Consider the following 20,376-nt stretch of genomic DNA (forward strand, 5'->3'; position numbering starts at 1 on the left):
CAAAGCAAGCCTCGGCCCTCGGTTTGCAAGACCTGAGCAAGGCTGTTAAGGATAGGACGTTTTGGGGGACATTGATTCACAGGGTTGCCATGAGTTGGAAACGACTTCACGGCGCATCTCTCTCTCTCTCTCTCTCTCTCTCTCTCTCTCTCTCTCTCTCTCTCTCTCTCTCTCTCTCTCTCTCTCTCTCTCTCTTCTCTCTCTCTCTCTCTCTCTCTCTCTCTCTCTCACACACACACACACACACACACACACACACACCTCCCTCCCTCCCTCCCTCCCTCCCTCTGGGCTGGAGAGAGGAAGGAGTGAACAACTTCAGTCCCCCCACCCCAGTCAAGCTCCATGTGGGAGGGACTGAAGATCAGGCTGCCTGCCGGCCGGGAGACAACACAATCTTCAGTCCCCCGTCCCCCCCGTCCCCCGGCAAGCTCCACATTAGGCTTGGATGGGGCAGGGAGGGACTGAAGATTGTGCTGCCTCCCAGCGGGGAGACAGCATGATCTTCAGTTTCTGGGAAGCCCAGAAATGATGGCGGAAGGCGGCTGGCTGGGCTCGAGTGCCGGAGCACCCCCAGGAAGCCCAGAAAGGGGAGGGGGAGTGGGGGCTAGCTGCCTCGCGGACCGGAGGGAAGCCCTCTGGGGGCCGCTTCCGGCCTGTGGGCCGTATGTTTGACACCCCTGGTCTAGATTGAAATAGCTTTTAGTGACAGTTTTTTTTTAATACTTATTTTCTTTTAATGCTGTACTAGTAACCTAGTCTCTTGAACCAAATAGGCCCCCAGCTTGGTTTGACACATTTTCTGTGTGCTCCATTATTATTATTATTATTATTATTCACACTAGGCTGTATAAGACTGCCCTAGGACTCGTTTCAAGTTATAATGAATTCAGCACTATCGGAAGCATCTTATGGGATCTTTGGCCAGGATTATACAAATGTGGTTTCATCTGTGTCTTACTTATATAGGCAAACAAAGGTTGGATGACACCGTGTTTTAAAAATATTTGATGTGAGTTGGGGAGGGGGGGCACGACTGTGGCTGAAAGGAGAGGAAAGGAATTTCTTACTGTCTTCCTTTACATGGACAGAGAAGAGGTCAGGTGGTAAAATGAACTTATGCAGAGCAGGAGGTGAGACTACAGAGGCAAGTGCTGCCTCTTTTTGTGTTCATTAGAACACATGCACAGATGTCTGTGCCTGTACGCTTCGCCCCACATGACTGGAAACTTTCGTTTAACAGGATTCCTATCTACATGGAGAGAGCCCTATGAGTCATCTCTGTACCATGTTCCAATGAATCTACATCTGCTGGGGTAGATATGCTACTGAGATTCTGTTCACCTTGATTGATCCATGTGACAGTCACCTCCGGGCTAGATTACTGTAACTCACTCGATGTGGAGCTGCCCTTGAGACTGATCCGTAGGGTTGCCAACTTCCATGTACTAGCTGGAGATCTCCTGCTATTACAACTGATCTCCAGCCGATCAGTTCACCTGGAGAAAATGGCCGCTTTGGCAATTGGACTCTATGGCATTGAAGTCCCTCCCCAAACCCTACCCTCCTTAGGCCCCGCCTCAGATATCTCCCACCGGTGGCGAAGAGGGACCTGGCAACCCTACTGATCCGAAACTCCAGCTGGTTCAAAATGCAGCAGCGAGGGTCCTTACTGGGACCCCACTGAGAGCGCATATTCAGCCAGTGCTCTGACAACTACACTGGCTCCAGGTGGAGTCCCGGATCAGGTTCAAGGTGCTGGTTTTAATCTTTAGAGCCCTAAACGGTCTGGGACCATCGAATCTGCTGGCCTGTAAGACCGAGATGTTCCTCAGGCCTTTGGTTGAGGGCAGCAATGGTTTTCCATCGTAGCTAGCCTGCCTTCCTTCCCCTTGCTCTTTCATCAGATCCTTCTAATAGGGCACCCTGATTGCTCTCCCCGGGCTGTTTGTGTCCCTGCGGGCTGATAAATGAGAGCCTACTTGTTTTAAATTCAGAAATGTTGGTTTTAATTGAGGATTGAATTTTTCCTGTAAATTTTATTGTTGTTTTATGGTGTTTTACTTAATGTTAGCTGTCCTGAGCCCAGCTTCGTCTGGGATAGAGGGTAGGGTACAAGTCCAAAAATAAACAAATGAATAAATTATTCTACCCCTCCCTCCCAGAATGTATGAAAAGGGCTTTGGAATGTGGATTCAGAGCCTGTGTCCACTGATATAGTCTTGGAGGAGTCACCAACATTGCGTCCGGGTTTCCTGTCTTCAAACGGATGTGTAAATCCCACAGAAGTTGATGAAATGTTTATGGGGAAGTTTTAATGTTTTTCATCTATTAAAGTAGAAGAACAACGTAAGCTGCTTTGGGTCCTTGTGCAAGCACCGGGTCATTCCTGACCCATGGGGTGACGTCACATCCCAATGTTTACTAGGCAGACTATGTTTACCATTGCCTGCCCCGGTCATCTACACTTTACCCCCAGCAAGCTGGGTACTCATTTGACCGACCTCGGAAGGGTGGAAGGCTGAGTCAACCTTGAGCCGGCTACCTGAAAGCGACTTCCGTCGGGATCAAACTCAGGTCGTGAGCAGAGCTTGGACTGCAAAATTCTGCTTGTGGCCGACTGTCACCAGAATTTTGCCCTGGCCTCTGTGCATTCATTGTAAGGTCGGAAACGAAAACCCAGCCTTTTGGGGCTTCCCATTTGCACAAAGAAAGCTGTCTTCTCTGACTGTGATGATAACAAATGAAAGCAGCCTTGTAAGAACTGAGACAGGAGGGGAGTTATCTGCCCTCTGCTTTGCTTGCTGTTCTCCCTTTTCCATCAGCTACTTGCTGCTGGCACAGTCAGCTGCCAGTGAGCTGTGTCTTCCATGCAGGGATGCTAATGTGATTAAGTTGTCATCTTTTTACTGACCTCGGTCCTTTGTCAGCAGCTGCACATTTGCAGAAATTTACTAGATGAGGCAGTTTCTTTACATGAGGAGAAGTAAAGGGAAAAGCGTCACCTGCTCAGCTTCTGTCCTGCCACCTTCCTAATTCTCTGTGTGCAGTCTGTTGATGTTTGTTTTTTTAAAAAACGTTAACAACAGTATAACTCAAATGGGAATTATCCTTTTTATTCTAGTGGGAATTGAGGTTAATGTTGCTATCTTACTATCTTTCACATGGCTCCCACCTTTCCCAGGTAATATCCTGAAATGCTGGTCCCAGCGTCTCCATGATGTCTGGCCAGTTGGTCTGCGGATTGTTTGAAGCTGGGAAAGATCCGTGGTGTCTCTCCCTATGCTTGAGATCTTGCCCCATAGCAGAAGTATAAAAATGACTATAAAAATATCGCTTGCTTTCCCTTCCCCTCCCATCTGTCTTTTGAAGGCTATCTTGTGTTCCTGGCGCTGGGTGAGCTGCAATGTGTGGTTATTCTTTTTGTTAGGTTTATGGTCAGAACTGCAATGAACTTGCTTGAAGGTACATAAAAAAGAATTCTCAATGTTTGTGAGCAGGTTGATGTCCTTATTATGTCCAAAACATTTTCAATCACAGCCTGCTTTGTATGGAATAAATGTAGACAGACTCTTGACAGTAAAGCACACTGTTAGGAAGTAAGTGGATGTACTGTAAACATTTAGAAAGGTTTAAATTTAGGGATTGTTGGCTTGGTATAAGGCTTAAACAAACTTTGATTTGTGCGTAGTATACCTCTAAGTATACGTCTTCTCACCAAAGCCTCTTTATTCTCACTGTTTGAAGTAGCATTGATTCAGGGGTCTCAAGAATGAAATGAACAGAATCTTAGATTCTCCCCTCCTTCCCAAGTATAAAATACCTACATCCTGGGTAAGTGTCAAATGGAATGGCATTTTCAGCTTTTCATAGAAAGCATTATGACCCAGGTACCATTAATACAAACATAAAGTGAAGGATTGGTTGTAGAAATTGTGGTAGATTGTTAGCATATTTTTTGTTCTAAATAAGAGGAAAAGTTTCTTCCTTTTTTGAAATAAAATAAATCGGTTTTTACATGGCTTCTAGTGGTTTTGAAAGACTGGAGTTGCTCAGTGCTGAGCCTGTAAGGTTGTAGCTCTAATCTGATCATAACACCCTTCCTGGGGTGAAATATGCTTTTCAAGTCAGCATATCCTTTCCAGGGCAGTGTTGCTCACTGCTGTGAGGTTGATCAAAGCAGCTGGAATCAAATATCCTACATGGCAGTAACTGGATTTATTAAAGCAGTAATTGCTAATCATGTCGACACCATCAATAGTAAATTTTAGAGTGCAACCTCTGAGAACTTTCTACGTTTTTGAAGTGCTGGTACACAGTGGGAAAAGCACCTTTTAGGATGGAACCAGTGTGCACTTTCTCTGCAACATAATATCAGGATGATCTACCAAATAAAATGCTTGAAGTAATGATGAAATGGTAATGCCCACGTAGCTGTGATGTAAGTGATCAGATGTGTGCTTATTCTTTTTAAGTTTATGGCCAGACTACAATGAAATTGCTTGAAGGTACATAAAAAAATAATTCCCAATGTTTGTGAGCAGGTTGATGTCCTTGTTATGTCCCAAACTTCCTGTGTTCCAGACAACCAGTACAGAGGACCTTATTGATAGGGCAATTAGTGAAGCTGTCCTCCAGGGAGAGAATAATAGGATAAATCCCAGGCAATACGCTCAATGATTCCAAGATTTGTAGAGTATTCTGCTCAAAAGGTTTCCCTTTCATTTTTACTGCTTGCCCCTCCTTCACCCCTAGCTCCTTATGCAGATCTGTTCCATTCCAATCAATCTTCTATTAATTGAACTTCTTTAAACTTAGCACTTAAGAGGTAAGGGGTTGATTCTGTGCACATAGATTCGCAAAGGAGCAATGGGGTTAAGGTCTTTTCCTCAACTCTGTGTGTGTGTTTTATAACATTTTTGCTGTGAAGAAGAGGCATGTTATCTCTGAAGACACCAATTCCCAGTTTTGAGAACTGCAAAACCAAGCCTCTGTGATAATATCTTCTAGATGGAAAAAATGCCCAAAACAATCTTACAGAAACCTCTGGAAGAGCATGACATTGTGAAATGATTAATGGAATTCATTTACCAAAAATGTAAATATTGCATCAATAGACAGCGTCATGCTACATAATTAAAAAACTAATACTTATTTCATGATTAATATCCTTAGAACTATAATGTTTCTTAAATAGAATGCTTTTTGAGGAAAAATATATATCTATTTCTATCAAAAACCCCGATTTAAATTTAAAAACCCGATTTAAATTAAAAAATCCAATTTAAATTAATTTTTTTAAATTAAATTTAAATTAAAAAATCCAATCTATGGTCTTTTCTGCATGGTTGTTTCACTCACTGTCACCCCCCCCCCCCCGCCCAACGACTTCGGGTGTTTGTGTTGATTATGCATGTCGTTTCCGACTGCCAGAAGTCGCCTTTCTTTCCCCATGCATTTCCCCGCATTTTGCCCGCATTTTCAGAGACCTGTTTTATCTTGAATTTGAAAACATATTTTTACTCATTTATTTAGAGCGCCTGTGTTGTGTGAGAGAGCGGATTGGTTGTAGCTTCTGTTTATTTAGGGAACTGGGTCACACTTTGATTTCTGTCACTCGATTTCTCTGCGTTTGGTGTCTGTGCAGTTGATGGCTGGCAGAGGAATGTGGGGGGAACCGGAATACATAGGGTTGGGGCCTTTGGCTCTTCATAGATCTATACAATCATTTATGGATTTGTTAATTAATTCATACACACCTACACTGCCTCATAACCATCAGTTCTCAAGGTGATGTTCAAGGGTAAAAACAATAATGCCAAAATCTGCAATAAAGCATTAAAACAACAAAAGCAATACAAACAGCAGCAATCACTAACTCATAATTATCTGCAAGTGGCTGCAATAACAACACTCATAAAAGCTCAAATCTATCACAATAGCAGCAGCTAAATTTGTTTAAATATTGCTAAATGCCACAATAAAATGGTAGAATAGAAATTTAGTTAAGCTGCATTGGAACCCAAGCAAAAAAACAAGAACAAGTCTTGGGTTAGCGGTGTGAAATACTGTGTGTGTTGCTGAAGCATCCATTCAGAATGTATGGAGCACTTTTTGTTTGAATCATCCTGGTAAGAGTAATTGTTGGCTTTGTTCTTCTGGGCTACTCACATATGCAAGTCACTTCTTGACTTGCAGAAAGTGTATGAATGAACCTCACACGGTGTGCTTCTACAATTGCTCAGGTAGTTAGGGAAATGGGATGTGTGGTAATGCTCTGTGCTAGAGGTTACAGTTAGTTTAGTTTCTTCTTGGAGCGAATATTTTAAAAAGCCAGTGCGCAGAAAATAATTTTGTAATTCTGTCCTAAATTTTGACTCTTTTTAAAGAGATACTGAAAAGTTTGAATGTAATGGGAAATGTTATCTCTGGAACATCCCCCCGCCCTGGCAGAGAGGGCTGGGACATACATATCTTGAAAAAAAGATTGTTTTACCTTCAGGTAAACTTTTGACATCGCAAAATAGCACCCATGGGTGTACCTTTATTAGTAAAGCTCATTTGGGAACAATTACTTGCTGGATTTGCATCATCTGACTTTGGCTCAATTCTGTGTTGCCCTATTTCATTTGTTGCATAGTACTCTTCTTGTATGTGTGTTAAATACCATCAAGTGGCATCTGACTTAATGGTGACCCTATGAAGTAATTACCTCCAAATTGAGCCAGCGTGGTGAAGTGGTTAAGAGCAGCACTCTAATCGGGAGAACCGGGTTTGATTCCCTGCTCCTCCACATGAAGTCTGCTGGGTGACCTTGGGCTAGTCACAGTTCTCTCAGAACTCTCAGCCCCACCTACCTCACAGGTTGTCTGTTGTGGGGAAGGAAGGTGATTATAAGCCACTTCAAGACTTCTCAAAGGTAGAGAAAAGTGGGGTATAAAAACCAACTCTTCTTCTATCATTAACAGCCTTGCTCAGATCTTGGAAACTGAGGGCCGTGGCTTCCTTGATTGAGTCAATCCATCTCATGCTGGGTCTTCCTCTTTTCCTGCTGCCTTCAACTGTTCCTAGCATTATTGTCTTTTCCAGTGACTTTTGTCTTCTCATACATAATGTGACCAAAGTACAATAGCCTCAGTTTAGTCATTTTAGCTTCTAAGGATTCATGCTTGATTTGAACTAGAGCGTATTTATTTATCTTTTTAGCATTCCATGGTATCTGTAACACGCTTCTAACACCGCATTTCAGATGACTCACATTTCTTTATGTCAGCATTCTTCATTGTCCATATTTCACACCCATACATTGTGATGGGGAATACTATGGTATGAGTTATTTTGACCTTGGTCACCAGCGACACATTCTTACACTTAAGGATCTTTTCTAGCTCCTTCATGTCTACCCTTCCCAGTCTCAATCTCCTTCTGATTTCCTAGTTACACTCTCCCTTTTGGTTGATGATGGAGCCAAGGAATAGAAAATTTCAATTTCTTCATTGTCAATTTCTTCATTGTCAATTTCAGTTTCAATTTCTTCATTGTCAACCTTAAAGTTGTGTAATTCCCCAGTAGTCATTGCTTTTGTTTTCTTGATGTTCAGCTGCTATCTTTCTTTGGCACTTTCTGTTTTAACCTTCATCAGCAGTTTCAGTTCTTCACTAATTTCTGCCAGTAATGTAGTGTCATCTGCATATCTCAAATTGTTAATATTGCTTCCATCAATTTTCACCCCACCTTAATCTAAATCGAATCCATTTTTATTATGTATTCAGGACATGATTGAACAGATAAGGACTCAGTACTTCTGTTAGATCCGTACATTTCCCATGGAAAACCTTTCTTTTATTTCCACAACTCTTTGAATCTGCTGTTTTATCCTTCTAGTGTAACTCTGCCCTCTCTCAGCATGGATCTCGTAGTGTTGTTTAGAAGGTTAGTGTTGTTCCAGCCTATCATTGAAGCTGATGTGAGTCCATGAAAAGCATCAGCTTTCCATGCCATGAATCTCTCTGCTTTGGTTGTTTGCTGCAGTTCTCTTGTTAAACATCAGGCGATGGGAGCACAGGCAGCCTTTGTTTTGTCAGCTGTACCAGCTGCTGGTTTGTTTCTGGGTCCAGTGCAAGGTCCAGTTTAAACCTTTCCAAGTTCCTTAGGCCAGCCCTCTCACCATCCACTTGTTCGATCAGGCTGAGAATCATTTGCCATTGCATGTAATATGGGCATCTTTTGCTAAAAGCAGGGCCTTAAGGTTGTGGAATTGTTCCTCTTTGCTTTCCTTTGCAGGACTGCAAAACCTTCACTTCTCATTGGGTCTCTGGAATTCCCCTTAAAGATATGCTTTTGGATTACAGAGAATAATATTCCCTCTCTTGAATATATTGTGTGTGTGAAAGAGAGAGAGGTCATGTAATTCTTTTAAAAATGTTGGGGTTAATCTAAACACATTAGTGTGTGTGTGTGTGTGTGTGTGTGTGTGTGTGTGTGTGTGTGTGTGTGTGTGTGTGTGTATATATATATATATATATATATATATATATATATATATATATATATTGGAAGAAGACTTCTCTGTAGGGTTGCCAACCTCCAGGTACTAGCTGGAGATCTCCTGCTATTACAACTGATCTCCAGCCAATAGAGATCGGTTCACCTGGAGAAAATAGCCACTTTGGCAATTGGACTCTTTGGCATTGAAGTCCCTCCCCTTCCCAAACCCCGCCCTCCTCAGACTCTACCCTAAAAATCTCCAGGTATTTCTCAACCCGGAGCTGGCAACCGTACTTCTCTGTCTTCTGCAGCCCCCCCCCCCACTCCGAATTGCTAATCCTGGGTCTGTGGTTTGACTGGAAACTTCATAGAAATCACAGATCCCCCTCCCCCTTCTGTTAGAGGAAGTGCCTTCCCATTGTAAAGGGGTAACCGTACTATATAGTTATTTTTGATTTTGTTCCTTGCTTTTTAGTTTGATTGTTTTCTTTCGCTTGAAAGCTGCATTAAATCAATATTTAAAAGTGGCATTTTAAAAAAAAACAATTTCTGATGGTAAACGGTTTTTTTTTTTTGAAGGAAGGTTGATTGATTGTAGAACAAAAAAAGTATCTGGTGTTTGAATTAGACCTCAAAGGCCTACTTTTATAGTCTGCCTCTTGAACTTTCAATTCTCACTGTTGTTTTCTTTCTTTCACCGTAGCTGGAATGTGCGCTGCTTTCTTTCCCAGTTATTAAGAAGTGAGAGATTCGGATTCAAGCAAAGAGATTCAAGCAAAGCTTGAAGGATGCCGTCTGAAGTGTGCCTCAGGTATTGTTCAAAGGAGCTGCCCCAGCCAGTTTTCATTTAGCGTGTTTCCATTTAATGAACGCTCACCTACAAGATGGCAGTGTGGCAAGATGCATATATAAATGTCCCACAAAATTGCATCAGTATGACAGCACCGGGGAATGCGCACGAAGGCTTGTTTTTGCAGTTGTGCTAGGCTTTGGAGGTTTTCACTGTTAACTGTCGTCTCCCCAGAGAAACGTTGACTTAACCTATTAAATATTTGTTCCTTCTGTGTTTTCTCAGCTCATTTGCACTCTGAGCACATTGACACACAACGATCTGTATCTTCCTGCTGGGGAGGGAGAAGGCAGATGACTGAGCATCGCTGTGTTGCTCCTTGCGGATCAGCCACCAGATTGCCATTTAAACTTTGGCTGCAGATGGTTTTTATCGTGGGTGATCAGCAGTTCCGCAGAAAGAACAGTCAGGATTTTTTTTTTTTTGCCAAGCTTGATAAAAAGAAACAAAGCAAGATTTGATTAAGGAATGAGCTAGCTGTCAAAAGCTGCTGTGATGGGAATCATGAACAAAATAGGTCATTTCTACAGGTTATTGGTGCTTTTAAAGACACCATATGTTGTTTAAATGTTTTTTTTAGAAGTGTGTGAAGCCCCCCCCCCTTTTCTTAAATGAATTGAGACTTTCAGGAATGATTCATGTTAGACAACTGGGTATATTTGAATATACACACGCATACACACATACCCTTTCTCTCAGACATCTGGTACCCAATTCAAAGCAGCCAGTAAATTAGAATAATAAAACATTTAAGAGAGCGATCACAACCAGCTACTAAAAACACAATAAAACATATCCATTTAGGATCACATGCCCAACAAATCCTCATGCAGTATCAGGAGATGCCACCTCTTTTGAAAAGTTCAGCTGTACATCCATTGCCTTTCCTTTATCTCTTAGAAGCTCCTTGATCCATTGATCTTGAGCAGCGTAAATCTAATGTTTGAGGGATATAAGGACAAAAATAAATCTTGCCACTGACAATGTAGCCTTGGGATCCCTGTCACTTAATAAAAAGGCATTATGTCAGACACAGAGGCATTACTACATCCATTGCAGAATTCCCAAAAAGTTGAAGCCATCCCAAGTTTTTCTAGTAGGTCAATCCAAAAGGCTTCTTTCCCCCTAAAGCAGTACTGTTTATTAATTTTCCTGCGGTGGGGTCATTGCTTTAACTTTGCTGCTGTCCCTTTTTTTGATTCCCCCCAAAAAGTTTAAATGAATGAGGTGAAAATAATAATTCCCCTGTACATACAACAAGGCGTAGAGTGGTACATACAACATGGTGTAGAGTGGTAAGCTGCAGTAATGCAGTCCAAGCTCTTCTCACAACCTGAGTTTGATCCCAACGGCAGTCTGTTTCAGGTAGCCGGCTCAAGGTTGACTCAGCCTTCTATCCTTCCAAGGTCGGTGAAATGAGTACTCAGCTTTCTGGGGGTAAAGAGAAGATGACTGGGGAAGGCACTGGCAACCCACCCCGCAAACAAAGTCCGCCTAGTAAACGTTGGGATGTGACGTCACCCCATGGGTCAGGAATGACCTGGTGCTTGCACAGAGGACCTCTACATACAACAAATTGGGGCTCCAAACAGCCATATATGCCGTCAAGTGACAATAAGCACTTCACTAGCTGCTTTACATGGATGCAACTGTTAAGCAAAAGACATTTTAAGGATCCCCCCCTTCCCAAACCCATTTTGATACAAGTTGGTCTGACTGTCCTGCCACCCCCACCAGCTGGTTATTTGACTCCAGATCCCGTATCTGCATATTTTTAGTCCTGTGGTTTGAGATCTAGCTGATCCTCACTGCAAAATTAGTACAATGCCTTTCCCAATGTAAACCGCAGAGGTGACTTTCATAGCACTTATAATTACACTGAGCTGTAATCTTATGAATGCATACTTAGAAGTAAGTCACATCAAAATTACTTCCCAGTAAACAAGTTTTGGATTCTACAAGTAATTTGCTATTCATTCCTATTCATTCCTATAAACTGATAACTAAGAATTGGCTTTTGCTCTCAAATTACCATTTTAATCCTTATGTAGCACATTGTCTTCTAATTAGATAAATGGACTGTCCTAACCTAACTGGGAATATTCCTGTGTTCATGAATGTATAGTTCTTCCTAATCCCAAAGTCCAGGATGGGCAATAACAAACTTATTTAGTGTCAATGCCAATAGCCATATACCGTTTCCATTTTACAGATGTTGAACTAAAACTGTAAAGTAGTGATAGCCTGGGGTTACATGGTGAATGAGTGGCAGATTGATTTTATTCTTGTCTTCTAAAGAAGAAGAAGAGTTGGTTTTTATATGCCGAATTTCTCTACCACTTAAGAAGAATCAAACTGGTTTACAATCACCTTCCCTTCCACTCCCCACAACAGACGCCCTGTGCGGTAGATGGGGCTGAGAGAGCTGTGACTAGCCCAAGGTCACCCAGCTGGCTTCATGTGTAGGAGTGGGGAAACCAATCCAGTTCACCAGATTAGCGTCCGCCGCTCATGTGGAGGAATGGGGAATCAAACCCAGTTCTCCAGATCAGCGTCCACCACTCCAGACCACCTCTCTTAACCACTACACCACGCTGGCTCTGAAACCTATCATTATATAAATCTGAAGAGAGAAAAGTATTAATAAAGATAATTATCCTTCAATCTGCATCTGTAGTACTGACCCACTAAGGTTTCAGCTTCATGCTCACTCAGTTTTGATTTAATCTTGCTTGGCTTCTGAGTCAAACGAATACAAATAATATCCTTAATACACTGTTTAGTAAAATCGTGAGTCCCTGTTAAGAGCTGGAATAAAAGTATAAATCGGTTTGGCCTTCCTTACATTACACACCAGTCTACAGAACCTGGCTGCCTGTTTTGTTATGTCTGGGAATTCAACTTGCTTCTGAGTCAACATGCATACCTTTGAGTTTGATGTGGGGAACTTTGCTGCATGCATTATTCCTTGGATTGGATCCTGCGATCAATCAGCAAAGGCTCTTAACAGTTGCAGATCTTTCCCATGTTCCTTGCATCTGCAGATCGAGGGACCTGACCCCTTGTCTACATGTTTGTATCCTGCCTTTCCTCTAAGTAGCTCAGCATGGCATGAACACTTGCCCCACAACAGAACATGGGAGTTGAGAGAAGGTGACTAGTTCAAAATCACCCGATGAGCTTCATGGCTGAGCAGGGACTTGAACCCGGGTCGTCTCCTTGGTTCTTGACTCACACTCTAGCTATTTTACCACACTGGCTTTCTCTGAGCTTCGGTGTCTGAATTATGATGCTATTGAAAAGGCATTTATTTTCTTATTTCATCTTTTGCAGTATTCAAGATATGCTGACTGGCCAGAGGCTCTGCCAGTCCAGCTCCCATAATGATGCTGTCTTGGCTGCTCTCAACCAACAAAGAAGTGATGGGATCCTCTGCGATATAACACTTGTTGCAGAGGAACAGAAATTCCCTGCCCATAAGGCAGTGCTGGCAGCATGCAGCGACTACTTCAGAGTAAGTTAACGTAACAACGTATGTTAATTGCCAGGGTGGGGGGGTTAGTGTATGCCAGGGACCCAACACGTTTTTATTTCAAAGCTGTTAAAAACGATTGGATAATAATAAAAACCATGGCATGCTTTTCTGCCAGCGTAACAAAATGTCAATATGGATTTTAATAGTAATACTAGGCTGTTACTGCACTTGTATTCCCAGCGATGTATTAAGAGTTTGAAAATGTTATAAAAAATACTGTTCGCACTTTCTATGTATTCCCACTGATGTATTAAGAGTTTGAAAACGTTATAAAAAATACTGTTCGCACTTTGTTTGGCCCCTTTAGCTGTGAAGATGTTTTCCAACCGTTTATAAGCCGCGGTATCCAAAACCCCTTTTAAAGCGATGTTTTTTTACAACATTTTCAAACTCTTAATACATCGCTGGGAATACAAAGTGCGGTAACCCCCCTGGAGAGGATCCAGACTCTCTCCTACCATTCCACTGAGCTGTGAAGCCTTTCTCCAGTCCAAGGAGACTTCTATCCAGCTTAAGGATGGTTGGATCCATCCCACTGTCTTTCTGCTATTCAGCATTTATGTGTTCACTTTAATATGGGGGGTTGGATGTGCATCTGTTTGTTTAAGGTTGTATCTAGATTTCCGCAGCTCCTGATTCGCATTCACCAATTTTTAAGCAGCCATACAAGATTACCGTATTTTTCGCTCCATAAGACGCACTTTTTTCCTTCTCAAAAGTGAGGGGAAATGTGGGTGCGTCTTATAGAGCGAATGTGCGCACAGAGCCGGCTGGGCGCGCTGGGAGGCAGCCGGGGAAAGCTGCCTCGCGCCGTTCCAGCACGCCCAGCCCGCTCTGTGCGCTTGCTCGCCTCCCAGCTGGGAAGCGGAGGGGGGGCGGCTTGGCGCGCCCGCCCGCCTCCTCCCCGCCCGCTCTGAGCGCTTGGCGCGCCTCTCCCGCCCGGCTCCTCCCAGCTCGCTCTGAGCTCTTGGAGCGCCCGCCCGCCTCCTCCCCGCCCGCTCTGAGCGCTTGGCGCGCCCGCGCGCCCGCTCCCTGCCCGCGTTTTTAGAGGAGGAAAACAAGATTTTTTCTTGTTTTCCTCCTCTAAAAACTAGGTGCGTCTTATGGAGCGGTGCGTCCTATGGAGCGAAAAATACGGTACTCAAGGAGTGAAATTTAGGAGTAACCACCGAGACTCATTGTGCTGGCAGAATTGCCATGTAGCGGCCACACTGTATCAGTCAGCATTTCATCTGTTTGTCTGAACTCAGCAAATGTCTTGGTACTCATGTTCACTTACCAGTAGTGGTGTGTGAGTTACTTTCACTGTAGCTTCTTCAAGTATGGCAGCTGCCTGGAGAAAAAAAAAGTCTTATTTAATAGAGGCTTAATGGGATGTTAGGAGCCCCGTGGCGCAGAGTGGTAAGCTGCAGTACTGCAGTCCAGGCTCTGCTCACGACCTGAGTTCGATCCCAATGGAAGTCGGTTTCAGGTAGCTGGCTCAAGGTCGACTCAGCCTTCCATCCTTCTGAGGTCGGTGAAATGAGTACCCACTGGCAAACCACCCCATAAACAAAGTCTGCCTAGTAAATGTCGAGATATGACATCACCCCTTGGGTCAGGAATGACCCGGTGCTTGCACAGGGGACCTTTACCTTTTTAACGGGATGTTATTTACCAGGTGGTGTTATTTACCTCCATGCCATGAAAAGCTTTAACTGCCAATTTGCACACATAAGCCTCTATTAAAGGGACAGGGCAGCTTTCCTCCAGGCCTGATGGCAAGCCTGCTTCCTATGCTGCTCAGAATTGTGCACATTAAGAAACCATGTTGGTGTGGCTTTCCCATGCAAACATTGTCAAGCCAAGAGGGAGGGCAATGGTTACATGACAGAGAGAGATTTATTGTTGGCATGTCTTCATGGTTTCTGTATGCACACGTCCAAATGTACCAACCTATACATGGCATGCGCCACTGCCAGCAAGTACAATTTTTTTTGTGGTACTCTGGAAAAAAGGTTAATTTTGTTTCTCTTGATTACTGGGATTGAGGTGCCATTACTTTTTCCTGCAATTACATTTTATTTTTGTCAAACGATGTGGAAATTATATGGTTACTAGAAATATGAATGTTTTAGTACATTAAGGAATGAAATGATACACGGCTTCCTGTATCATTTGAATTGAAGAAGAACGTAGTGTCAGTGATTTGATCTGCCTTCATGTTGCAGTTCAGCACAGCCAGACTGACCCTATAATGTTGCATTTTGGTATATGGATTTCACTTAGCTTAGTTCCTTTTGATGTTTCTGTTTGCTCCACACTGATTACCTTGTAGCTGCATTATTTCCATTTTTGCTTTCTTTCCCCCCGTCATCATTGTCCTCGGTTTTGCAAATGTATGCCAAGATCCCCACTCTCCTAATTATTCTCTTTTTTTTTCTTCACTATCTTCCTGGTGTCCAGAACATTTGAGTAGCCTTGGCAGCTGATCAGAATTTGTGGTTGCCAGAGCGGATTGCCAGGGCAAGATGGGATCCCGTTCAGAAAACTTCAAGAGTTTTTGTTGCTTTCCAAGCATTTCCAGAACCCGGTCCCATCCTTCTTTCTTGGGGCGTTTGCCAGGTCAACAGAAATCGCTATCGCTGGTGATGTGGCAAACTCGTATTTTTGAAACCCTGTGGATCTGGCTGCATGTCAGACTTCTTCTACTGAGGTTTCTGAAACAGCTTTAAAAAGCTGCCCTCAGCTGCTGTTTTTTCCTGTCTCACCCTTGAAGACCTCATAACCAAGATATGGTTCCATACTCATCACCCCTCCTCTTTATTTTGGAAATCTGTTCTCCTCCTCCCATCACATAGATAGCATTTTGCTTGCTTTTTTTAAATAGCTGTAGTCATTTGCCTTTCTTTTTTCAAATTCACTCCAGCTTCTGTGTAACTGCTATCTGTTTTTCTAGTCCTGCCCACCTCTTTCTTTCTCTGACCTAGATTATTGTTTTCTTTTAGCAGTTTCCATCTTTCTGTCTGCCTATCTTAATATTATCAGTGAATTCCCATTCTGACTTCATTGACTTTACATTCCTTTTCTTTTACCACGTTCCGCAGCTGGTTTGGTCCTCCCCCCCCCACTGTTTTCTAAGGTGAGTCCAGAGTCACACTTGAAATGCTAGTTGGGTTGGGGCGTCCCACAACCCAGCTAGCATTTTGCATATTGTGTAAGCAGACTCTAATTCTGATGGACACAAGTTTGCCATAGTCTTTACTTAAAGAGAGGTATACCAGGCTCGTGGATTTGGATATTGCTTCACAGAAAGTGTGGAGATTCTCAGAAACAAGTAGACATAGTTGCATGTTGATTTGAGAAAAATAATAGCATAAGGAATTAGTGAACAGGATACAAGGTGAAAGGAGCATGCATGCATACACAGTAAAACAACAGTCTAACTTAGCTAACTTCTAACCTAAGCAAAATGTAATAGGCTAAAGAGAGAAAGAGATGGGGTTGCCAGGTCCCTCTTTGTCACTGGCAGGAGGTTTTGGGGGCGGAGCTTGGGGGCAGGGTTTGGGGAGGGACTTCAATGCCATAGAGTCCAATTGCCAACTGATCTCTATCAGCTGGAGATCAGTTGTAATAGCAGGAGATCTCCAACTAGTACATGGAGGTTGGCAACCCTAGATGGGGGGGCGGGGTAAGGAGGAAGTAAACGTGCAAGCCTGTCTGGTGGGTGGAGTCCAGGAAGGGTTGATGAAAGGAAGAAGAAAAAGTGGTGGAGGGAGTGAAATGGAAAGCAGAGTGTGGTCTTCTGGGCATCTGTGCTGGATTGCAGGAGTGATGGAGCTACACACATTCCCACTACACATTCCCACACAGTACCAGGGTTTCCAGGCTGTCTTTCTACTCCAAAAAGTGTTAGGATAGAGGGGAAATAGGATGCTTCTAAGAATGGATTGGATTGGAGCCAACTGCATTATATGGTTGCCATTTGACAAGATCAAATTCCAGAGAAAAACATGGCGATATCACCCTGAGAGATGGTTGTGTTTATATGTCACCATTAAATATTTTGCAAGAATCAGTTAACTGAGAGAGTGCTATTACTTTGGAAGGATGGGTGGGGTAGATTGGTGTGTCTGTTCTCAGGCAAACAATCAGTTGCTTTCCTTCCTCCCTTTTGAAGTGGAGGAAATGCTTTACGTGCTGAAAGTCCCCTTTTGCTTCCTAGATTAGATAGTTTCACAGCTCTCTAAATTCCTTAGCTCGGGGTAGACCAAATTATAAAATAAATAAAAATATTGCATTGCCCTTCTGGGTGAATCTAGAGCGGGGTCCCTACTGCATTTGGGAGTTCTGATCTGAGGTCTTATGCATTCATTACAGTATCTCTGCTTAGGATGGCCCTGTAGATTAGACAATACACTTGGTTGATTTCCTAATCCAAATGTACCGTAGCTTTTCCCCTCTAACATCTGTAGGCCAGCAAATTTTTAAGACCTTTCTGAAAGCAAGCATGGGCTTGCACCTACCCACGATTCTCCGTTTTGCCAGCCCACGCTAAGAGAGAACTGGAGTGGGTGCTGGGCGATGCAGGTCTCATCTGGCACGGCCCCGAGCCTTGGAGGGGCTGCGGAGGCTCGCCACAGCCGCCTGGTACAACGCCCAAAATGGGGGTCAGCAGGGAGGCTCTAGGGCATCTTCCTCTTTGGCGGGACCTTTCCCACCCAGCCACTTGCTTCCCAGCCCACCCCGGAATTCAAATGGGCCAATTAGGTCCTGGCTCATCGGGGGCGTGGCCCGCACGGCGGACTGCAGGCCTGAGTTTTGCACTCATGCCCGCCGGCGGTGTATGTAACGAGCCCTTGCCCTGCTCGCCGCTCAGTTGCTTTTGGGTTGCCTCCAAAATAAAAATTCATTATTCCATCGCTTTCTTGCTTGGTAGTTATTGGTGAGTCTGTCAGCGAAGTGCAAGGCTTGTCAGCCCTAAGAATGCAAGATAGGATGTACTGCACCAAGTTTAATAGTGCTTTTATTTATTTATTATGCTTTGCAAAAGTGTGGGTGATTGCACACATAATATGTTTAATATGCATTGCTTGTGAGTTGTGTCAATTCTTCACACAACAAAATGTATAAGGATGTTTGCTCCTAATATATATATAAAAAAAACAGCAGTTCCATTTATTGTACTGTTTTCTGGCTTAGGACAAGTCTTCAAGATATAATTCCTTTCAGTCCAGTAGCTCTGGCTGCATTTGCAAAGAGTAAAAGAGCATGCCCAGGTTTTTTTTGATGCTAATTGGGAATGACAGAATATTTTTATACCCACTTTAAAAAGTCTTATTGGCAATCATCTGCTCTTTTTCTTTGCTGGATCTACTTAATACTGAAAATTATAGTGACTTTCATGTTTGCTCTGAGGCATCTACTCAGGGGGCTTTCTGCATGTTGCTGATAGGAACAACAGGAATTCAGGAAGCTGTTAGACTATACTGTAATTAACATGGGTGTTCATTGGTAAAGAAAGGCTAAAAGGATACAACCGAGTGGTTGCCATACTTGGGGTTATGAACTCGTCAGGTTATACAGGTGTTAGCAACCTTCCATACCGTTGTGGATTTTGTAGCATTGTTTGGGGTAAAGTTTATGGTCTTATGATAGGCAGTTCAGTCTCAATATCAGAGCATTAAAACGTGGCTGTGATGGACAGGTTAGGTACAGTCTCTCTAACGCCATTTATTCATGGAAGGTTTTGTCTTGGATTTGCCACTCTATAGATGCACGTTTCCCCCCATCCGAATTCTCAAAACTCTGCATGGGGGCTTGTTGTTGAGTTTTGAGAATATGAATGGGGAAAAGGGGCATCTAAAGAGTGGCAACTCCAAGGCAAAACCGAGACAGTTGAAAAAACAGCACTTGGTTCAGTTGAGCGTTTGGCTGAGTGAAGGTGTGGAGAAGGGCAGCTTAAAGCTGACTGAAAAGGATCAATTTGTAATGAAGGACTCCAAATGCTGGAATAGGGAAACAGTTCAAAAGTTTGATTGGCAAGAGACTTTGTAACCTTTGAATGATTTTCTTCAATGTTATGTTCAAATCAGAAATAAAAGTTAACTGTTTGTTTAACCCTGTGGGCTGGTTGTCTCAGGGAAAGAAGAGCACGTGCACGCACATGAGCTAAGATCTCAGTCTATATATGTTTTAGGATATGAATGAATGGTGGCAGCATGTGAATGAAAGTCTTTTGAGTCCCCAGTCCCAACAGCTCTGTGCAGTGGCCAAGTGAGGGGTAATTATTAAAGGGGTCTGGGCTATCCAGATCTGCTGATGTCTCTGCGAGTGAGCGAGAGAAGCTGAGATGGGAAATGCTCATGGCTCTCTGTATTTTAAAAGAGGCAAGGTGGGTGGTGACATGTGACTGCCTGACCTACCTGTAACCCTGAACCTGTGGGAGAGAGTTGTGGAGGGTGGTAGGTCATAATGGCATTTCCCCCTATTTACTATTTTATACTACAAATAGAAAATAATGGTGGTGGTGTTTTTTAATTGAGCTAAAAGGGCTTGGATTCCAGTGATTAGTGACATCTTATATATAATTGTAAATTGGCTTCTAAGAGTTTATAAAGGCTAACACTCAGTTCATACTCTTAGCAGCCCTCATATGATTGTCTGCTGGAGTGCATGGAACTCTTGCCAGGTGGGTACCCCAGCAGGGCTTGTACAGAAATGTTGATTTATGAACCAGCTGTGCCACATGTGAAGGTCTCGGTGCACAGCCACTCAGATCTGCTCAACAGCCCTTTTTGCAAGCTTACGTTTGGTTGGATCATCAGGATAACAGTGTAAAGGCATTGGGTAGCACATTTCAAGTGTTCAAAACCTTTCCAAAACATTCTTGGCAGTCTTCATGACAGCCCAGTGATGCTGACCAATTTTCTTTTCCCTGTGTTACTGATCAGGGGCTAAGGGTGACTTTCTTAAAGTCACCTAGTGAGATTATGATTGAGAAGCGTAGAGGAAGCGCTGTTGAGAAATGCTGTTGTACGTTGTTTATATACTTTGGGAGATAATATGAAAACGGTATTGTTGACCTTTGGTGTAGATCAGGGGTGGGGAAAGTCAGGCCCGAGGGGCGTTTAAGGCCCGCAAAGTCATTTGGTCTGGCCCTTCGTGGGTCCTGGCAGATCTCTAGCTCAGAAGGATCTAAGGCTGGTGATCCGCCCCCTCCCGCGGACAGGAATAGCCTCTATTCAAGGCAGATGTGAGTTTGTTTTGCCGAGAAAAGGAACCTTTCCCCCCCTCTTGCAGAAGAGTCACTAGCTATGGAGCTGCTAGGACCACCCAAGAAACTGTGTTAACCCTTTCCCACCCAGGCCATGGAGAAACGTATTCCCTCTGTACTACAACAGGGCTGGGGGCGGAAATGGTGACAGTGGAGGGGTTAAAGGAGGCAGGGCCAGAATACACCGGGGGGGGGGGGAGTTCTTGGCCAGTGTGTCCGCATTTTATCCCTGCAGGCGAAGGTAGCAGG

The 20,376-nt window shown here is 43.5% G+C and overlaps 1 protein-coding gene across 2 annotated transcripts in view; it reads left to right on the plus strand.

Moving 5' to 3' along the window:
• The first annotated feature begins 9,275 nt into the window (after nucleotides 1–9,275).
• Nucleotides 9,276–20,376, plus strand: part of KLHL32 (kelch like family member 32) — a 76,963-nt gene continuing 65,862 nt past the window's right edge. For both annotated transcript variants that reach the window (XM_056856705.1, XM_056856706.1), the window contains exons 1-2: nucleotides 9,276–9,298; nucleotides 12,671–12,851. In XM_056856705.1, the coding sequence (XP_056712683.1) occupies nucleotides 9,276–9,298; nucleotides 12,671–12,851 (204 nt within the window). The remainder of the gene's footprint in view (nucleotides 9,299–12,670; nucleotides 12,852–20,376) is intronic.

Source organism: Euleptes europaea, chromosome 10 (genome assembly GCF_029931775.1).
Source record: "Euleptes europaea isolate rEulEur1 chromosome 10, rEulEur1.hap1, whole genome shotgun sequence".
Taxonomy (NCBI): Eukaryota; Metazoa; Chordata; class Lepidosauria; order Squamata; family Sphaerodactylidae; genus Euleptes; species Euleptes europaea.